The following is a 21,442-nucleotide window of genomic DNA, read 5'->3' on the forward strand; positions in this document are numbered from 1 at the left end:
ACAAACATGTGGACAAAGGGGAGCTGGTTGATATTGTGTATCTGGATTTTCAAAAGGCGTTTGACCAAGGTACATCATGAAAGGCTACAGAGGAAATTGGAGGGTCATGGGATAGGAGGAAAAGTCCTATTGTGGATTAAAAACTGGTTGAAGGATAGGAAACAGAGAGTGGGGTTAAATGGGCAGTATTCACAATGGAGAAGGGTAGTTAGTGGGGTTCCTCAGGGGTCTGTGCTAGGACCGCTGCTTTTTAATATATTTATAAATGATTTAGAGATGGGAGCTACTAGCGAGGTAATTAAATTTGCTGATGACACAAAGTTATTTAAAGTCGTTAACTCGCGACAGGATTGTGAAAAATTACAGATGGACCTTACGAGACTGGGAGACTGGGCGGCTAAATGGCAGATGACGTTTAATGTGAGCAAGTGCAAGGTGATGCATATGGGAAAAAAGAACCCAAATTATAGCTACGTCATGCAAGGTTCCACGTTAGGAGCTACAGACCAAGAAAGGGATCTGGGTGTCGTCGATAATACACTGAAACCTTCTGCTCAGTGTGCTGCTGCAGCTAGGAAAGCGAATAGAATGTTGGGTATTATTAGGAAAGGTATGGAAAACAGGTGTGAAGATGTTATAATGCCGTTATATCACTCCATGGTGCGACCGCACCTTGAGTATTGTGTTCAATTCTGGTTGCCACATCTCAAGAAAGATATCGTGGAATTGGAAAAGGTGCAGCGAAGGGCGACTAAACTGATAGCGGGGACGGGACGACTTCCCTATGAGAAAAGGCTAAGGAGGCTAGGGCTTTTCAGCTTGGAGAAGAGACAGCTGAGGGGAGACATGATAGAGGTATATAAAATAATGAGTGGAGTGGAACAGGTGGATGTGAAGCGTCTGTTCACACTTTCCAAAATACTAGGACTAGGGGGCATGCGATGAAACTACAGTGTAGTAAATTTAAAACAAATCGGAGAAAGTTTTTCTTCACCTAACGTGTAATTAAGCTCTGGAATTCATTTCCGGAGAACGTGGTGAAGGCGGTTAGCTTGGCGGAGTTTAAAAAGGGGTTAGACAGTTTCCTAAAGGACAAGTTCATAAACCACTACTAAATGGACTTGGAAAGAATCCACACTTCCTGGAATAACATGTGTAGAGTATTTGTACATTTGGGAAGCTTGCCAGGTGTCCTTGGCCTGGATTGGCCGCTGTCGTGGACAGGATGCTGGGATCGATGGACCCTTGGTCTTTTCCCAGTGTGACATTACTTATGTGGTCATCAGTCCACACATTCACATCTTACTACTGCCTTCAGCAGGATACCTGACGCGACAGTCTGTTCAGGCAGTTTGGGGTTTAGAATCCAACTCCACCCTCCTAGGCCCATTTATGTTCTGTTCCAGGCTGCACTCTTAGTTCTGCTTCTTTTTAAGTCAATCTCAGTTATGTCCTTGCTGTTGTGAGGCCCAGTTGACCAATGTTCATTGTTTTGAGTGAGCCTGGGGGCTAGGGATACCCCATATGTGATAATGTTCAGCCTGCTTGTCCTCGGAGAAAATGAAGATACCCGTAGCAGTTATTCTCCGAGGACAGGCTGAACATTATCACAATCCTCCCTCCTCGTTGGAGTTCCATTTATATGTTTGCTTTTTATTAAACTGGCACTGCACGTTTGCGTCGTGGGCGGGAAGCCGCTTATACATGCGCGGTGAGTCGGCCCGCGTGGCGGAACGTTCGGGAGGGTTCTTGATCTTTTGAAGTTTCTTCCGGTCTCCTGGGCCGTCGCGGACAATGACCCATACGTGATAATGTTCAGCCTGCTGTCCTTGGAGAATACCTGCTACAGGTATATATCTTCATTTTCTCCGAGGACAGCAGGCTTCATATCCTCACAATCCCGCCCACCTCCCCTTGGAGTTGTTTATTTCATTATTTTATTTTCCTTGGTTTTGCTTTAAAATTAATTTGAGAGGACTGCATTCTCGCAAGGCTGGGAAGGCAATTGCACATGCGCAGTGTAGCGCTGTCGCGCTTCACAAAGCTCTGTTTTTTTTTTACTTGGGCATAAATTCTGGACCGGATGGTGCGGATTGGCATCTACCCACATGTGAGAATATGAAGCCTGCTGTCCTCGGAGAATACCTGCTACAGTTAAGTATGTTCGCTATCCAGGACAAAGCTGTAAAATTATAAATTTACCTTATATTATAATGTGAGTTTTTATTTTGAAGCTGGAGTCTGTCGGTACATTTTTACCCACTCTGACTCCACCCAAAATTGCTTCCTATTCCTTCTCTGCCTTCACAGTCCTGAAGGAAGGTGTTAAGAATGCGTATAAATGACCAGAATACTGGCATATATGCACGTATTTGTGTACATACTTAAATGCCAATATTCCGGCTATATGCTTTTCTTAGTTGCTACCTAAATGCAATGGTGTGTTTGAAAGTGGGTACACATGGATGGAGATTTGTGGCATGCATAATTATGCACATGAATTATAGAATATTATAATTTTTATACACTTTTTCCAGCAATCCAGGTGAGCGCTTTTATACCATCTCTGACATAAGCAGTTGCACCTAAATTATGCGCTTGTATTTTGCACAGCCACACTAGTATTCTCTAAAGGAGTCTCTCTATATTTGCCTTCATAGTTGGGCAGAATTCACCCAGAAGTAAACTTGATACTACTATGTTTGGGAATACATGCATATGGCACGGTTTTCCCTCAAACCACTTTTCCATTGTTCTAAAAATTTTCTTTAATATTCATGTTGCTTTTCTATTTTAACAGTTTGGGAATTAAATTTATATTTTTTTGTTTATGCAGGTCAGCAACAAGGACAGGATGGTGGACTGAAAGTACAACAAGCGGCTATAGCTCCTGTAACAGTAGCAGTGGGAGGTATTGCTAATGCCACAATTGGAGCTGTTAGCCCTGACCAAATAACACAAGTGCAGTTGCAGCAAGCCCAACAAGTTTCTGATCAAGAGGTACAACCAGGAAAGAGGTTAAAAAGAGTTGCATGTTCATGCCCTAATTGCCGGGAAGGAGAGGCAAGGTAAGCATAAAATGTTCTTAGCAAATCTTTTGTTATACTTGAGTATAGGGCTCAACAAATCCCGGGCAGCAGTTTGCCATGGTGACTAGAAATTGAACACTAGCGCCTGGGGTTTCATGCCCCTGAATTTTATTCTTTGTAAAGCTGCCTCAAATGGTGTGTTTCCTGCTGTGGCACCACAATGCGATTCAGGTCTCTCTGTAAGCTTCAGTTATGCAGTGCATGAAGTTCGGGAAGTCTTCATGGTTTCAGGTCTCCAGTGACTTGAAATTGCGAGATACTGGTAAGCCCGAACGTCCTGTATCATGTGGCTGAAGCTTACAGAGGGTTGAATCGCAGTGGAGAAATGGAAGTGTCCAGTTTCTTCTGTGAGTGCATCCTTCAAGGTGATGGGAATAAGTGACAATTCTGGGTGAAGGTATGGGGGGAGAGAGACTGGGTGAAGGCTTGGGGAGGGACAGGGATATGGAAGAGAAAGAGACTAGTGGGGACCCAAGCCATGTCGGTAACGTGAAACAGAAAAGCAATAGCCCCTTTGCTTTGCCTATTAAGGGGGCTATCACATAGCTTACAGCATGCTTTGGGAAGTAAGATGTGATTTGCAGAGGTACCTTAAGGAACTGATCTCTACTAAAATTTATTTGCCCTTAGACACAAAATAGGAAAATAACTTTAGTAAGTCAGTTTCTGAAAGAGCTACTGCTGATCTAGGAGGGAATCCCCCCTTCCCATTTTCACTGGGGACAATGTTACACACTTGGGGAAGGAGAAGTAAGAGAGGTCTCCTCTGCCGGCTCCTATGTTTTTGGGCTGAACCCTAGATTTTATGAAAATTTGTTGAAGCTAGCTTGGGTATTTTCTTTGAATAAATTAAGCTGTTTACTTATTAGTTCCTAAGCCACTCCCTGGGGACTTCTAGTCAATAGGATTTTTGATATAGTCTCAGTGAATGCACTTGAAGAATGTTTGCATACAGTGGAGGTTAATGCCTGCAAATATCTTACATGTTTATTGAAAACTTAACTTGTTGCTGTTGTACATGACAACATTAAGATTATGATCATAGATTAAGTGTTGAAAAGAATTTTCCGTTCTGATAATGCATAAGAACAATGATCCACACAGATGAAACACTGGACCTATTGTGTCACAGAAGATTTTTTTTCATGGTCACGTTGATATCTTGCTCTTCAGCTTTCTCCTCAAGGTCATGCGATAACATCTGGCCAGAAGATTTCCATTGCCATTCTTACATCATTCATGCAGTGTTCAACCCTTCCACACCTTAACACTTCTATTCTCCCTCTCCAGTCAGGTTTTCTACTTATACTTCTTACATTGTTCTTTTCCTCGCTGTTGATTTTTAGCTCAAAATAAGTATTCATCTTCTGCTCCACTGCAGTGCATTTTGAAGAATGCAGTGCTGCCTTTTCCCCACCTTTTGATTTCATTCTCAAAGTCATTTCTAGGAGGATGGTAGTAGACACCCTCCTCTCATAGTAACATAGTAATTGATGGCAGATAAAGATCTGAACCAGTCCATCCAGTCTGCCCAACAAGATAAACTCATTTTACATAGTATGTGATACTTTATATGTATACCCAAGTTTGATTTGTCCTTGCCATTCTCAGGACACAGACTGTAGAAGTCTGCCCAGCACTGTTCTTGTACTAAAATTTCTGAAGCTAATGTTGAGGCCCCTTAAGCACTCCAGCCCATCCATATCAGTTACAATCAGGGCGTAGATCATAGAAGTCTACCCAGCACTGGTTTTGCTTTCCAATTACCGGCGTTGCTGCCCAATCTCCGCTAAGATTCCATAGGATCCATTCCTTCTAAACAGGATTCCTTTTTGTTTATCCCACGCATGTTTGAATTCCATTACTGTTTTCATCTCCACCACCTCCTGTAGGAGGGCATTCCATGTATCTACCACCCTTTCTGTGAAGAAATACTTCCTGACATTACTCCTGAGTCTTTCCCCCTTCAACCTCAATTCATGTCCTCTAGTTCTACCACCTTCCTATCTCCAGAAAAGGTTTGTTTGCGGATTAATACCGTTCAAATATTTGAACGTCTGTATCATGTTACCCCTGTTTCTCCTTTCCTCCAAGGTATACATGTTCAGATCGGCAAGTCTCTTGTACGATTTGCAGCGCAGATCTCATAGCATTTTTTGTAACTTTTTTTTTTTCACTGCTTCCAGTCTTGTTACGTGTTTAGCAAGATACGGCCTCCAAAACTGAACACAGTACTCCAAGTGGCTCCTTACCAACGACTTGTAGAGGGGCATCAACATCTCCTTTCTTCTGCTGGTTATACTCCTCTCTATGCAGCCTAGCATCCTTGGCCTCAGCTTTTGCCTCGTCACATTGTTTCGTCACCCAATATCAATGGGGTACTTAGTGCAGTCGGTCTTGGTCTTAATCTTGATGCTATGCAGCGCTATTTTTTTAATTGTGACACCTCCCATTAACCAATGTGACTATTTTCTTCATATACAGAAAACAAAATCATCTCAAGAAAGTACGTTGGAAATCAACTATCTACCGCATAAGAACAAGTTCACTGTTTTAAGTTTGAAGTCTAATTCCTAAATGATTGAAAAGTGCATACATATAAAATAGACTGTTGAGTAATGCAAGTAGTGGTATGTAGGAATAGACTCTGGTGGATGGTGATATTACAGATCAGATGATTTTGGTCAAATGTAATGCACGAAATACTGAGCACAATTCACAAAATTAATATTACAATTGGTAGTAAAAACATTTTAAAAACATTGTGGTTAAAAATACTATTTAAGTGTGGATTTATATAACTACAGAAACCAAAAGTTTAATAAAACCCATTAAATCATGTTGCTGATTAAATTTTGACTGCCATACCCTTGACCATTCTAACTTTTGGAGATCTCTTCTCATTGTTACTACTCCCTCCAGGTTATCAACTCCATTGAGTATCTTTGTGTCATCTGCAAAAAGGCAAACCTTTCCTTCCATCTCTTCAGCAATCTCTCTCATATACCGTATTTTTCGGACTATAAGACGCACCGGACCATAAGACGCACCTAGGTTTTAGAGGAGGGAAATAGGAAAATTTTTTTTTTCCTTTTTCCCTCCTCTAAAACCTAGGTGCTCCGGTGCGTCTTGTCCGAATCCCTCCCTCCCTCCGAGTTCGGGATCGCCCTCCCCCCGGCCCTGTCACCACTTCTCCCTACTCACGTCACGCGATCTTCCCTGGTGGTCTAGTGACGTCGGGGCAGGAAAGAGCCCCCTCTTTCCTGCCCAGCGCGCTGCTCTCCGTCCTCCTGTATGCTGCCTGACGGTCTCGGCGATATTCAAAATGGCCGCCGAGAATAGAAGTCTCGGCGGCCATTTTGAATCTCGCCGAGACTGTCAGGCTGCATACAGGAGGATGGAGAGCAGCGCGCTGGGCAGGAAAGAGGGGGTTCTTTCCTGCCCCAACGTCACTAGACCACCAGGGAAGATCGCGTGAGTAGGGAGAAGTGGTGACAGGGCCGGGGGGGAGGGCGATCCCGAACTCGGAGGGAGGGAAATCTCTACATTCGGACTATAAGACGCACCCCCCATTTTCCTCCCAAATTTGGGGGGGAAAAAGTGCGTCTTATAGTCCGAAAAATACGGTAGATATTAAACAGAATAGGCCCCAGCATCGACCTCTGAGGAACTCCACTGCTCACCTTCCTTTCCTCTGAGCGAATTCCATTTACCACCACTCTCTGCCATCTGTCAGTCAACCAGTTTCCTATCCAGTTCCTATCCATACCACAGTTTCATCTCGCATTAAATTTCTGTCAATAAAGCATCTACAATGCATTTTTTTTCCTGGAGACCTTTTATTCTGTTTTGACTTGGTACCCTCTTCAAAATATAATACCATTCCTTCAGTCCTCCCTTTTTCAACATATAGCATCCCTCCACTCCTCCCCTCTTCAACATATAATACCACCCCTCCACTCCATCCATCCCTCTCCACTCAATTCATCTCTGCTTAGATTAGAAACAGCTCTGTAATATGTATCATTTCTTTAATAGCTAATCTGCCATTTTTGGATAAGTTAGTAGAAGCTGTGGCGGCGGCAGCTGAAGTGACCCAGATATTTTGGATCTCCTGCAGCCTGGATTCAGGAAGGTCTCCAGTACTGAAACAGTTTTTGCAGCCTTGTAGGAAGAGATGAAAATGACCCTTAGCCTTGGGAAAGATGGCTTTTTTAATTTAACTGGACCTTTCATCAGCATTCTATTTTCTATACAATGCTATATTAAGTAGATTATGGAATTTTGGTGTGGGGTAAAGTTTTGTCATAGTTTGCAGCCTTCATAACAGATCAGAAATAAGAAGTTCTAATGGGGGATGGCCTAGTGGTAATGGAGAATTCCAAGAAACCTCACAATCCCCCATTCTTTTTACTGTTTTTAGTCTGTGGATAGTAGAGGGCTGGGGTTTCAGGGTTGTATGTAAGCTGATGACATCAGATTTACATTCTATATGACTCATGTTTACAAGACATATCTTGAAATCATCGCTCATGTAGAAGATTAGTAGATGGATGTTGGCTAATCAGTTGAAATTTAATGAGGAAGAGAGTTACCATGTGGGTGGGGGATTAAAGGTAAATCGTGATTCTCCGTGGACAAGGAAGCATGGTATTCTCACATGTGGGTGACGTTATCCATGGAGCCTGGTGCAGACACTGCCATAGTGCAGTGTCATTTTAAAATTTGAGGTATTGCCCTCACCCACATGTGCGTGGGTGCCTTCCCGCCCGATGCTTGAGAGCGGAACCAGCAGTCTAATGTTTTCCGTGGAGCAGGGGGGTTAGGTTTCTAATCTCTCCTTAGTGTGTCAAACTTTGCCTTTTTTTGGTACCTTCCATTTTGGGATGTTTTCATATTATTTTCTTCTCGGGCCATTAAGTTTTTAACCTTGCATCGGCCGTTTTTCCCTTCATGTCTATGAGGGTGCCGAGTGACTTTAAGAAGTGTATGCGATGCAGTAGGACCATTTCAGGCATAGCCCTCCAATAATTGGTGTGTTCAGTGCTTGGGTCCTGATCGTTGGGACATGCAGTGTTGCCTCTGCCTACGCATGCAAGCGAGGACACTTAAAACCTGCAGAGTCCAGCGTGATAAATTTTTGGTTGTGCTTCAACATCAAGCATGACAGAAGACACTCTGGGTGGAACCTGCATCGGGTGCACTGATGGCAACGTCAAGAGGGTCCGACATCGGAAGTGCCAGACTGGACCCAACTCACAACTCATAATAATCTCTCTGAGCCAAGAGTGGTAATCTGGCAACATCCCTATTGGATTCCAGAAGTCAGACAGTAGGCAATGGCAGAAGATGTTGCTGAAATGCTAGAACTAGGTGCCATTGAGGAGTCAACCAGTAACTGGTCATCGCCCATTGTGATGGTGCCAAAGCTGGATGGGAGTATCCAGTTTTGTATTGATTTCTGCAAGGTGAATGCTGTTTCCAGACTAGAGGCCTACTTAATGCTGAGGGTAGATGAGCTCCTACCAGACGGTCAATAAATTCATGTCATCTCGACCTTGGACCTGACCAAGGGATATTGGCAGGTACCCCTCACCCTAGCTGCGAAGAAGAATGCAGCTTTTTCAACACCACAGGGTTTGTTCCTGTAGAGAATCCAAGACTCCTTTGCTTCTAGATGACCCCGCAGCATAGACGCCCCAATCGACATCTGGCACGTTAAAATCACCTGTCAGTTGTACTTCCCCTTTTCATGTGAATGTCTTCAATTAAGACTCGTTTCTTCTGACTGTGAAAGTGACCTGTATATTACACCAAAGTAAATACATTTTTCTTTCCCTCTTAACCAGTTTAACCCACAGTGCTTCTTTCTTACCCCATATGTCCTACAATTCTGTCACTTTAATATTATTCTTAACATTTAATGCCACTCCTCCACCCTTTTTTCCTACCCTACCCTTCCTGAATAGATTATAGCTAGGTATAACTAGCCCAGTCATGGTTCTCCATGAGCCACTTCTCAGTGACTGCCACTAAAGCCAAGTCTGCTTCTATCGTTGTAGCCTCTAGATCTAGAAATTTGTTTCCCATACTATGGGCATTGGTATACAAGGCTCTCCGGATGTTACTCTTTCTGAGGTTTATTAATGACTTTGGGGCTTTTCTCACCGATCCCCTGCAAATTTAGTTTAAAGCCCTCTTTAGTACTTTAGCCAGTCTGTTACTTGAAGACATTGGATGACTTCCTTGAAAGATGGGCACCATCACTGTTCAGTAGCTCTTGGACAATCATCCCATGGTTTAGCAAACCAAAACGACCTAGCAGTATCATTTATGCCAACATGGATTAGCAGCATAAGATAGTGGTCAGTAGGCTTGATAAGTATCTGCAGACTTTGTTACATCTTGTATCTTGGCACTAGGCAGATAGCACACCTCCCTAGACATCATGTCTGGTTGGCAGATGGAGTGCCTCAGTACCCCTCAGATGAGAATCACCTACCACCACTTCCTTTTGCTTCTTATTGGCCACCGATCCAGCGACTTTGGGATTTTTTTGATCGTTGTTTCCTCCTGTTCTTGAAATGTTTTCAGCTCTTCTGCCTCCAGGTCTGTGAACCAATTCTTCAGTACAGCAGAAGATGTAGTTTGGGGGGGGGGGGGCGTGATTTTGCAGGATCTGGTGGCCTGTGTCCAACTGTCCTCTTTCTGCACAAGACCTCCTTTCCCTTTGCTGGAGATCCCAATGTTTCAACATGCATTTCTGGTTGTCACATACTAGTCTTGCCACCAACTCTTAGTTCATGCACTTCTTTCATGAGGACTCAGTGTGCATACATTTAACCAGATCCTTGCCTTGGAGCAAGCATTCAGTCTGGACAGAGGCAGAAGCTGTAATGAGAGCAGCAACTTTAGGGGCACGATGTTTGTTTGCTATACCTCAAGTGTGGGAGCTTTTTTTTTTTTTTACCTGTGGACAAAATGAAAAAGGCCTATCAAAGTCCCAACCCTATTTTTTTCCTTCACCTGTTCTGTGAGTTACAGGAAGCAGGTAGTTGTACTGTGAGATCTAAGAACCTGTTCAGGTTTACTCTGTGGGTGTAATTCAGTGTACTTCCTTGCCTATTATTGGGATATACAGTGATTTAGCTTATCCTTTCAGGGTTTAGGATTTTTTTTTTAATCTGATGTGTTGTGTGTTTGTAGGCCAAATTCAAGGCATTAATTTTACAAAGAGACCCAGAAATAAAACTGATCTCAATAGGTAATAGTTAAGTGACAATGATTTCTTGATTATCCTTCCAACAAGACTACTGTTGCTAACAGTGCCAGTAGGGCCAGATCTCTGACTTCTTTCCCCCTTTTGAAGTGGAGGTAAAAGGAAAAAGCCTATAGTAAGTTGTTGAACAAGTTTAAGCAAAAGAGTGGGTAAACTAATATCCTTCTATTACAAGTATATAAAAGAGTTACAAACCTGCTGTAGTTATAGTGTGTGTGTATATTCAAACAAGGTTCCAACCCCATGGGTTTAGACTGAGGGGGGGGGGCGAGGGGGGCAATGCCCCCCCCCCAAACGACGACGTGACGACTGGCGCTAGTAGTAAAAAAAAAAAAACAGGCAAGCGCTTGTCTCCGTCTGCTTCGCTTCCCTGCCCTCTCTGTCTGCGTCCCGCCCGAAAGGAAATGACATCAGAGGAAGGCGGGACACAGAGGGCAGGGAAGCGAAGCGGACGGAGACGAGCGTGTCTGTCTACCCCCTCTCTTCCTCCCTCCCTCCGGCGCAGGCAGCAGTCTTCTTCAGCTTTTCTGTGTTCCTGGCAGCAGTAGCGACGTACACACTGCCTTCGGCTCTGCCCCGAAGTCTTCTCTTCAAGTTCCTGTTCCCGCATAGGTGGGAACAGGAACTTGAAGAGAAGGCTGCCGGGGCAGACCGAAGGCAGCGTGTATACGTCGCTACCGCTGCCCGGAGCACAGAAAGGTTGAAGAAGACTGCTGCCTGCGCCGGAGGGAGGAAGAGAGGGGGTAAACGGAGTCACGATCCTGGACCTCACGGGGGGGGGGGGGGCAGCAGAGGGAAGATGGATGGAACTGGGAGGGGTGGGGAGCAGAGGGAAGATGGATGGGACTGGTAGGGGTGGGGAGCAGAGGGAAGCCTAATGGAAAGAAGACACTGCATAAAACAGAAGACACTGGGACCAAAGCGAATAGAAAAACTAAATGATCAGACAACAAAGATAGAAAAAAGTATTTTATTCAGAATTTATTAATTGAAATATGTCAGCTTTTTGAAATGTGCATCTGTGATATTTTGCCTGTAAATTTCAATTCCTTCGTCCATATTAGCATATTCATTTGCATATGTATATATGCAAATGAATATGCTAATATGCTCCGCCCCATCCTTTGCCCCCCCCCCCCCCCAAATGAAACAGTCAAACTACGCCTATGTCCAACCCTCTTAAATCTACATCCCTTTCAAAAAGAATCTTAACAAAATCGCGACCAGAATAATGGATGCCATAAATACAATGGAATCATGGGCTACAGCATTCAAGCTCAAACTGAACAAAGGAAAACTCAATGCCTGATACTCACATCACCATACAGTACCGATCACTTCTCAAACATCACAATCATGGGCACATCCCTTCCAATAACCATGAAAAAAATGTTCCAAACCATGTGGAAACTAAAATGCATAAAATACTGTTTCCCCAAATAATGTATTCCATATCATCAAGCTGATCAATCCATAGACTGGTGGGTTGTGTCCATCTACCAGCAGGTGGAGATAGAGAGCAAACTTTTGCCTCCCTATATGTGGTCATGTGCTGCCGGAAACTCCTCAGTATGTTCTCTATCTCAGCAGGTGGTGGTCACACACAGCAGCAGCTCTGGCTAGGCCTCCAAGCCTAATTTTTAGGTTTTGTTGAGTGCCTGGGGTTGAGGGCTCTTTTGAGCAAGTGCAAACCTGGTGGTGCCAGGTCCCTCCTTTTCTCCCCCCTCCCGCTGGCTCCGTTAAAAAAAAAAAAAAAATTTTGAACGTCCTTAAAGGCGTTTATTTCGACGTTTATTTAAACGTATATTGCAGCTACTCACTGGGACACCAGGTCGTTACAGCTCGGAGCGGACAGCAGGTAATTTTTACCTTTTTATAGCGGGCAGGGGGTTCCCCGATTTATCTCCACTTGGCATATGGCGTCGGAGGGCGAGGGCGTAAAGAGTCGCTCCCCGGATCGCTTGGGCGCTTCTAGAGGGGATGCGGGGGTCTTAAAGCCTGATTCGCCCTTGTTGGGTGACAGTTTCGTGGCCGATGAATGTCCCGGTCCTTCCTCCGGCGTGGCGATTTTTCCCGCCATAAACGCCCATCCCCCGCTCCTCGCCTCCGCCATCTTGGCCGGCCACGCGGCTCGGATGGCTTCTTCTTGGGCCGCCCTTGAGGTTGGAGACATTAATGCCATAAACGCCCTTAATTTGGGCGACGGCACAAAAGCGGCTAAAGTTAAGCGCCGTTCTTCCCGCGCGGCTCCTTCGCGGAGTGTCGCGCCGGACGCCATTTTGGATGCACAGCATGTCTCTCCCCCGCTCTTGCGAGCGCCGGTTGAGGGTGCGTCTAGGGCTGTTGCCCAGGCTGCGGAAGTACACAGTCTGGGGGGTTTCTCCCCCGAGTTTGTTTTGCTGCTGCATCAGGCCTTCCTTATGCAAAACGCTGCCCCTGCTCCCTTGTCTGGTAAAGAGGTTGAGGTTCCCAGAGGTAAACGCCCTCGGGTTGATTCACAGGCCTTGGAGGACTTTGTCTCCTCCGATGTAGATGAGGGCAGCGTATCTGAGGTCTCCCAACGGTCCTTTGCGGATTCCTTGGAGGAGACGGATCCCCGCTCGGATGGAGCGGATGACCCCTCTGCAGCGCGGCTTTTTAGCTCAGAGGATTTGTCCAACCTGTTGGTACAGGCCATGGACACTTTGAAGATTTCCTGTCCGGAGGACGTCTCTCCCTCAGCCCCTGTTGGCTCTGCCATTATGCTGGGGACGAAGCGCCCGCCTAGAACCTTCCACGTGCATGATGCCATGCACACCTTAATTGCGGCTCAATGGGATGTCCCGGAAGCGAGCCTTAAAGTGGCTAGGGCTATGTCCCGCCTCTATCCTTTGACTGAAAGTGAACGTGAGGCCTATCTGTGGCCTACCGTGGATTCTTTAATCACTGCGGTGACTAAGAAAACGGCGTTGCCGGTGGAAGGTGGCACGGCCCTAAAGGACGCCCAAGACAGAAGATTGGAGGCGGCCTTAAGGTCATCCTTTGAGGCAGCTGTTTTAAGTTTGCAGGCCTCAATTTGCGGCTCCTATGTGGCCAGGGCGTGCCTGACTATGGTGCAGCGGGCTTTTCCCTCGGATCTTTCCTTGAGGGCTGATTGGCCGGCCCTGGAATCGGGCTTAGCCTATTTGGCAGACTTGCTGTATGATGTCTTGAGGGCCTCAGCGAAAGGCATGGCTCAGACAATCTCTGCGCGGCGCTGGCTTTGGCTGAAACATTGGTCTGCTGACCACGCCTCTAAATCCCGCCTGGCTAGATTGCCTTTTAAAGGCAAGCTGCTCTTTGGGGTCGAGCTGGACAAAATCGTGACCGATCTCGGCACGTCTAAGGGCAAGAAGTTACCAGAGGTCAGGGCTCGGGCTAGTACTCGCCCTGGTACCTCCAGAGGAAGGTTTCAGGAAACCCGTCGGTACCGCCAGGGCAGGTCGGGCTCCTCTGCCCCCTCTTCCTTCAAGAGGAACTTCTCCCCCAAGCAGCATTCCTTTCGCAGAGACCGCCGTCCCGGAGGTGCTCCCTCCGGTCCTCCCCCAGGGTCTCGTACCCAATGACGGGGCCTGGGTCCACGCCCCAGTGCAGATTGGAGGACGGCTGTCCTCGTTTATGGGCGAGTGGACCACAATAACTTCAGACGCTTGGGCGCTGGAAGTCATCAGAGACGGCTACAAGCTAGAGTTCTGCCGACCCTTAAAAGACGGGTTTGTACTCTCTCCCTGCAAGTCTCCGGTCAAAGCTGTGGTAGTGCAGCAGACCTTGAACAATCTGATCCGCCTGGGGGCGGTCGTTCCGGTGCCAGAAAATCAGCTTGGCAAGGGATGTTACTCCTTTTTCTTTGTGATTCCAAAGAAAGGAGATTCTGTACGGCCTACCCTCGACCTCAAAGGGGTCAATTGGGCCTTGAAAGTTCGGCACTTTCGCATGGAGACCCTCCGCTCTGTTATAGCGGCAGTGAAGGCAGGAGAGTTCCTGGCATCCTTGGACATCAAGGAAGCGTACTTGCATATTCCCATCTGGCCTCCTCATCAACGCTTTCTGCGTTTTGCAGTAATGGGCTGACACTTCCAGTTCAGAGCCCTCCCGTTCGGGTTGGCTACTGCTCCGCGGACCTTCTCCAAAGTAATGGTGGTCTTCGCGGCCTTCCTGAGGAAGGAAGTTCAAGTCCATCCTTATCTGGACGACTGGTTGATCCAAGCCCCCTCTTATGCAGAGTGCGGCAAAGCTGTGAACCGGGTGGTTGCTCTTTTGAGCTCCCTGGGGTGGATCATCAACTGGGAGTAAAGCCAGCTGCGCCCGACTCAGTCCCTGGAGTATCTGGGAGTTCGATTCGACACCCAAGTGGGCAGAGTGTTCCTGCCAGACAATCGGATTGTCAAGTTTCAGGCTCAGGTGGACTAGTTCCTAGTAGCCTCTCCTATTCGGGCTTGGGACTACGTGCAGCTGTTGGGCTCTATGCCGGCCACGATGGAAGTAGTGCCCTGGGCAGGGCTCATATGAGACCACTACAACAATCTCTGCTGCTGCGCTGGACTCCGATGTCGGAGGATTATGCTGTGCGCCTTCCCTTGGACCCAGCAGTACGCAAGGCGCTGAGCTGGTGGACGCAGACAGACAAGTTGTCTGCAGGAATGCCTCTGGTGACCCCGGAGTGGATTGTCGTCACGACAGACGCCTCTTTGATGGGCTGGGGAGCCCACTGCTTGGGAAGGACAGCGCAGGGGCTCTGGTCTCCTGCAGAGGCAAGTGGTCTATCAACCTCCTGGAACTCAGAGCCATTCGGTTGGTGTTGTTGGAGTTCATCCCGGTACTGGTGTTGAAGCCTGTACGGGTCCTGTCGGACAATGCCACGGCTGTGGCCTATGTCAACCGCCAGGGAGGTACCAAGAGCGCCCCTCTAGCCAAGGAGGCCATGAATCTATGCCAGTGGGCGGAAGCGAACCTGGAACAGCTGTCAGCGGCCCACATTGCCGGAGTCATGAATGTCAAGGCGGACTTTCTCAGTCGCCATACCTTGGAGCCCGGAGAGTGGCAGCTATCTGCTCAGGCGTTCTTGGGCATCACGAAGCGCTGGGGCCAGCCGAGCCTAGATCTGATGGCGTCATCGGCCGATTGCCAAGTGCCGCGCTTTTTCAGCAGAGGACGGGACCCTCGATGCCTGGGAGTAGATGCTCTTCTCCAACGGTGGCCGACACAAGAGCTTCTCTATGTGTTCCCGCCCTGGCCCTTGTTGGGCAGGGTGCTAGACCGGGTGGCAAAGCATCCCGGCAGGGTAATCCTGGTGGGTCCGGATTGGCCCAGACGTCCCTGGTATGCGGACTTGATCAGGCTCTCAGTCGGCGATCCTCTGCGGCTGCCAGTGGAGCAGGGCCTGTTACATCAGGGTCCCGTGGTGATGGAGGATCCCTCCCCCTTTGGTCTTACGGCCTGGCTATTGAGCGGCAGCGTCTGAGACAGAAGGACTTCTCAGACAAGGTCATCGCCACTATGCTGAGAGCGAGGAAGCGCTCTACTTCTACTGCTTACGCCAGGGTTTGGCGTATCTTTGCAGCGTGGTGTGAAGCAGGCTCACTTTCTCCCTTCACTGCTCCAATTTCTTCAGTGTTGGCGTTCCTGCAAGAAGGTCTGGACAAAGGCCTGTCGCTCAGTTCCCTGAAAGTTCAGGTAGCGGCTCTGGCTTGCTTCAGGGGCCGCCTGAAGGGTGCTTCCCTGGCTTCGCGGCCAGATGTGGTGCGCTTTCTCAAGGGAGTTAATCACCTGCACCCTCCTCTGCACTCAGTGGTGCCTGCGTGGAATCTCAACCTGGTGCTAAGAGCATTGCAGAAGCCGCCTTTTGAACCCTTGTCGAGGGCATCTCTGAAAGACCTGACGTTGAAAGCAGTCTTTTTGGTGGCTACCTCTTCAGCCAGAAGAGTTTCCGATCTCCAGGCACTCTCATGTCGAGAGCTTTTTCTGCAGTTCACTGAGGCAGGAGTGACTATTCGCACAGTGCCTTCCTTCCTGCCCAAGATTGTTTTTCGCTTCCATGTGATTCAGCAGCTCTGTCTCCCTTCCTTTCGTAGGGAGGTCTACCCAGAGGAATACTCTGCTCTCAATTTCTGGATGTGAGACGAGTCATCATTAGATACTTGGAAGTGACCAATGATTTCCGGAAATCGGATCATCTGTTTGTCCTGTTTACAGGTACTCGTAAGGGTCTGCAGGATTCTAAGCCTACAGTGGCAAGATGGGCAAGGAAGCCATTGCAGCGGCTTGGGTGGCCGCGGGGAAGGCCCATACCTTTGTCAGGCATTACCGCTTGACTGTGGCTGCTCGAGCGGAGGCCCGGTTTGGAGCTTCAGTGTTGCGGTCAGGGATTTCTATGTCCCGCCCTGGGTGAGTAGTGCTTCGGTACATCCCACCAGTCTATGGATTGATCAGCTTGATGATATGGAAGGTAAAATTATGTATCATACCTGATAATTTTCTTTCCATTAATCATAGCTGATCAATCCATAGCCCCTCCCAGATATCTGTACTGTTTATATTCTGGTTGAATTTTAGGTTCAAGTTTAGCCTTCAGTTACTTCAGGAAGACTTCGTGTTCAAGTTCTTCTTTCACTTGGATTCTTCAAGAGTTGAGACGAGTTTGTGTTACAGTGAGCTGCTACATTCCTCTCCCCTCCGTTTTACGGGGCTGGATTGAGATTTAAATTCTGCCGGCACTCCCTCCCGCTTCGTGCGGCTGTAGGGCAGCTTTGTACCCCTCCCGCTTCGGCGGTGTTAGGGTCAGTCAGCTCCTCCCGCGGTTGCGGTTGCAGGATAAGCCAGATCCCCCCGTATCGGCGGGTGTGGTGTCCCTCCCCCGCTCCGCAGGGATGAGCTGGACGGATTCCCCTCCCCCACTTGTGTGGGGATGAGCTGGGTTAATTCCCCTCCCCCGTTTCGGCGGTGGTGAGCTGGGCAGAGTGTCCCTTCGTGGGTGTAATTCTCTAAGTGCTGAGTCCTGCGGATGGAGCTTTGATATCGACATACTGAGGAGTTTCCGGCAGCACATGACCACATATAGGGAGGCAAAAGTTTGCTCTCTATCTCCACCTGCTGGTAGATGGACACAACCCACCAGTCTATGGATTGATCAGCTATGATTAATGGAAAGAAAATTATCAGGTATGATACATAATTTTACCTTCCGCTTACTAGTCCAGTCCAAGGACCTCTCACATGCTTATTATTGCAACGGAATTTATGCTGGATGCAAGGAATAATTATTAAGGACAATGCAAACAGCACAAAACACAGCTGCAAGACATATGCGGAACAAACCGATTTGAAAGCGCAAAACCACTGTTCCAAAACCTACACTGGTACCCATCAAATCATGTATATCATTCAAGATATGCTCACTGGCATGTAGAATAATTTTTGGCCAAGCATCAAAATACATGTCAAACCTAATTGAATTACCTATATGTAATGCAATTAAGGGAGCAAGAACCTACCTCACACTTCACTTTCCTAAGTGCCAAGGACTAAAATACAAATCCTTATACTCAACCAGCTTCGTGTACATCCGCCCCAAGGTGTGGGACACAATACCAAAAGCACTGAAATGTACGAATGACTACACAACCTTCTTCAAGCATTTGAAAGCTCACTTGTTCAGAAATTCTTTTTTCGACGAACTCGCACAGTTGGCCTGAACAACAACCAACACACCTAGTTGCTTGACAACTAATGGATCATGAATTAAGCTGTCAACTACTCCAAACAGCATTATAACTGTCTATCTGAACTGTAAGCCACATTTAACTGACATCTAGATTGGAAAATGTGGGCTATACAGCTTGGAGAAAAGATGGCTGAGGGGAGATACGATAGAGGTATATAAAATACTGAATGGAGTGGAAAGGGTAGGCATGAATCTCTTGTTTACTCTTTCCAAGAATACTAGGACTAGGGGGCTCGCAATGAAGCTACAAAGTAGTAAATTTAAAACTAATCGGAGAAAATATTTCTTCACTCGTGTAATTAAACTCTGGAATTCGTTGCCAGAGAATGTGGTAAAAGTGGTTAGCAAAGTGGGGTTTAAAAATGTGGTAAAAGCGGTTAGCTAAGTGGGGTTTAAAAAAGGTTTGGATAGCTTCCTAAAAGAAGAATCTATAAGCCATTATTAAAATGGACTTGGAGAAAATCCACTGCTTATTTCTGGGATGAACAGCATAAAATATACAGTTTGGGGATCTTGCTAGGTACTTGTGACCTGGATTGGCCACTGTTGGAAACAGGATACTGGGCTTGTTGGACCTTCGGTTTGTCCAAGTATGGCAACACTTATGTACTTATGTTACTAGATTATAGGCAGGTTTGGCGTTTATGGCTGATGACTTTTACTAACTAGTTAGTGCTAGCATGTAGAATGGCTCTGTGATGACTCACCGTCTGCCGTGGTTGAGAAATTGGGCCTCTGACTTGGCTTCCATGTCTCTCTTGAGTAAGCTTCCATATAGAGTTAAGACATTGTTTGGTAACGACCTTGACAAGTAGGTCAAGGATTTAGAGGAGCAAAGTCTCCAAGACTTCTCAAAAATAAGTCTAAGAACTCCTTTTGTTATTCATTCAGTAGATTAAGTTTAGGGATGCCACACTTTATAGACCAGGATGATATTCTTATAATCAGTGCCCATGTTTTCAACCTAGACGGCACTCCTTTTGAGGAGGCTGGAAGTTGAGCTTACAGGGGGCACAAGCTGTAAATTCCTCGAGGATTGGACCCAGGTCATTTCCAACCAGTGGGTCTTAGACGTTATCAGAGAAGGATATAAGTTAGTTTTTCCACCTAATCATAGATTTCTTCTTGGAATCACTTTGCACACACACTGTCAAGCACAGGGCAGTGAGTTCCACTTTGTCATATCTGAGATCTAGGAATGGTGGTTCCTGTTTTCAAAGCCAAATGTGGTCACAGAAGGCGTTTATTCCATAGTGCCCTAAAAGGATGGTTCCTTTTCCCCTGTTCTGGATCTCAAGAAAGTGAATAGTCTGCAAGCCATATTTTAGGATAGAAACCCTATGATCAGTGTTAGTTTGCCCATAGGAGATTAATTGATCTTGATCTCAAGGAGGCTTACTTCCGTATTCCTATTTGGCCCCACATTAGAGATCTGAGGTTTGCCATTCTTGGACATTTTCAATTTCAGGCAGTGCCCTTTGGATTGGCCACAGCTCCAAGAATCATTTCAAAGGTTATGGTGGTAGAGGCAGCCTGTTTCCACTAGAAAGGAATAAGAATTCATTCTTGGCTGGACAATTGGCTGAGCAGAGCTACATCTTTCCAGGAAAGTGCTCAATTGACGGACAGGGTGTTGCAGGTTCTATAATATTTCAGGTGACTAGCCAACTTTGATGAGAATAAATTTGCTCTCTTTCAGACTCTGGCGTATCTTGGAGTCGTATTCAACACTCAAAAGGGGAAAGTCTTCTTCCTGGAACACAGGATTCAGATGATCCAGTCATGGATTAGACTGCTCTTGACAGCATCAGTATGCTTGGGCCTGGAACTACATGCAGATTCTAGGTTTGGAGGCATTGTCCTTGGATATGGTACTGTGGGCAAGACCACACATGAGGCATCTACAGAAATAGCTCTTTAATCACTGGTTACCATTTTCACAGAATTACAAGTGTTGTCTTTTCTGGACTATCCAGGTGAGGTACAGCTTAATATAGTGGTTATGGCTAGCCAGTCTTCTGAAAGCTACTAGGTTATTTCTCTTTAACCTGCAATATGTAACGTTTCTTTTTCATTTTTTAGCTTTATATTTTATCCTAATATTCACTGCTAAGAAAGCATATTGTTGGCCAGTATATTGTATTTTATTAATGGAACTCATTTCAAGTTTATCAGTAACATAATGGACTATAGTAACAAAGATGCCAGTTTGGTTTGAAGATGCACTCTTCATCTGAAAATTGTGGCACAAGGACTTGCATCAGAGGCTTCCCTGTAAGTAAATCGACCTGGAACTGAGGACAATTCTCATAGCTCTCCTGGCTTTTGAGCACCACCTCAGGGGGAGATCAGTTCAGGTCTTTTTTCGACAGTGCAGTGCAGTAGTGTATGTCAACAAACAAGGGGGAACGCACAGGACACAGATGGCTCTGGGGTTGCAGCCTGTCTTGCAGCTAGCAGAATTCAATCAGCTTATCTATGGCATATGTTGCAAGAGTTCAGAATCTTCATCAGATTTTCTTAGCAGATACCCCTTAGATCCTGGAGAATGGGAACTATCTGATTCAGATTTCCGGCTTATACTACATTACACAGTGTTTATGATTTGCCCTTTCCTCTGCCTGAAGGGTGTTGGAGCTTCAGGTTCTCTCCTGCAGAGATCTTTTTCATAGCTTTACTGAGGTGGAGTATCTATTCACATGATCCCATCCTTTCTTCTGAAAATTCGTTGTTAGACCAACCTTTTCTTGAAAGGAGGAATTTGGCTCTCATTTTCACCTCCTTTAAGATTCTGGAGGTTGAGTGCATTATTCAGATACTTGGAAGTGACTGAGTTCCATAGGTCAGATAGGTTGGCCTGTTTTCATAAGGCAAGGAAATGTGAAAGTACCTCAAAGGCTACAATTGCTAGGTGGCTGAAGGAAATGGTTTTCATCTGCTTATTTTCTAGTAGGTATTTATTTATTTGTTACATTTTTACCTCACATTTTGCCACCTATTTGCAGGCTCAATGTGGATTACATAGTACTGTAGAGGCGTTTGCCAATTCGGTAGATAGCAGATACAAAGTTATATTGTGGTCGAATGAGGTAAGTATGGATCAGGCATCATGGGGTTGAAGGAAGTGAAGATTATAAATTGTCCAGTACGATCATTAGTTATGCTGTGCTGCTGGGTGCGGGGATTTATGTTGGATCGGTGGGATAGGCCTTTTTGAAGAGGTGAGATTTGAGTGATTTCCTGAAGTTTAAGTGGTCCTGGATTGTTCTGACAGCATTTTGGAGTCCGTTCCATAATTGTGCGCTTATGTAGGAGAAGCTGGATGTGTAAGTTGTT

General features: G+C 46.3%; 1 protein-coding gene across 2 annotated transcripts in view; it reads left to right on the forward strand.

Annotated features, from left to right (window-relative positions):
• Positions 1 to 21,442, forward strand: part of SP4 (Sp4 transcription factor) — a 227,447-nt gene that overhangs the window by 134,189 nt on the left and 71,816 nt on the right. For both annotated transcript variants that reach the window (XM_030201709.1, XM_030201702.1), the window contains exon 4: positions 2,837 to 3,068. In XM_030201709.1, the coding sequence (XP_030057569.1) occupies positions 2,837 to 3,068 (232 nt within the window). The remainder of the gene's footprint in view (positions 1 to 2,836; positions 3,069 to 21,442) is intronic.

The sequence above is a fragment of the Microcaecilia unicolor genome, chromosome 1 (genome assembly GCF_901765095.1).
Source record: "Microcaecilia unicolor chromosome 1, aMicUni1.1, whole genome shotgun sequence".
Lineage (NCBI taxonomy): Eukaryota > Metazoa > Chordata > Amphibia > Gymnophiona > Siphonopidae > Microcaecilia > Microcaecilia unicolor.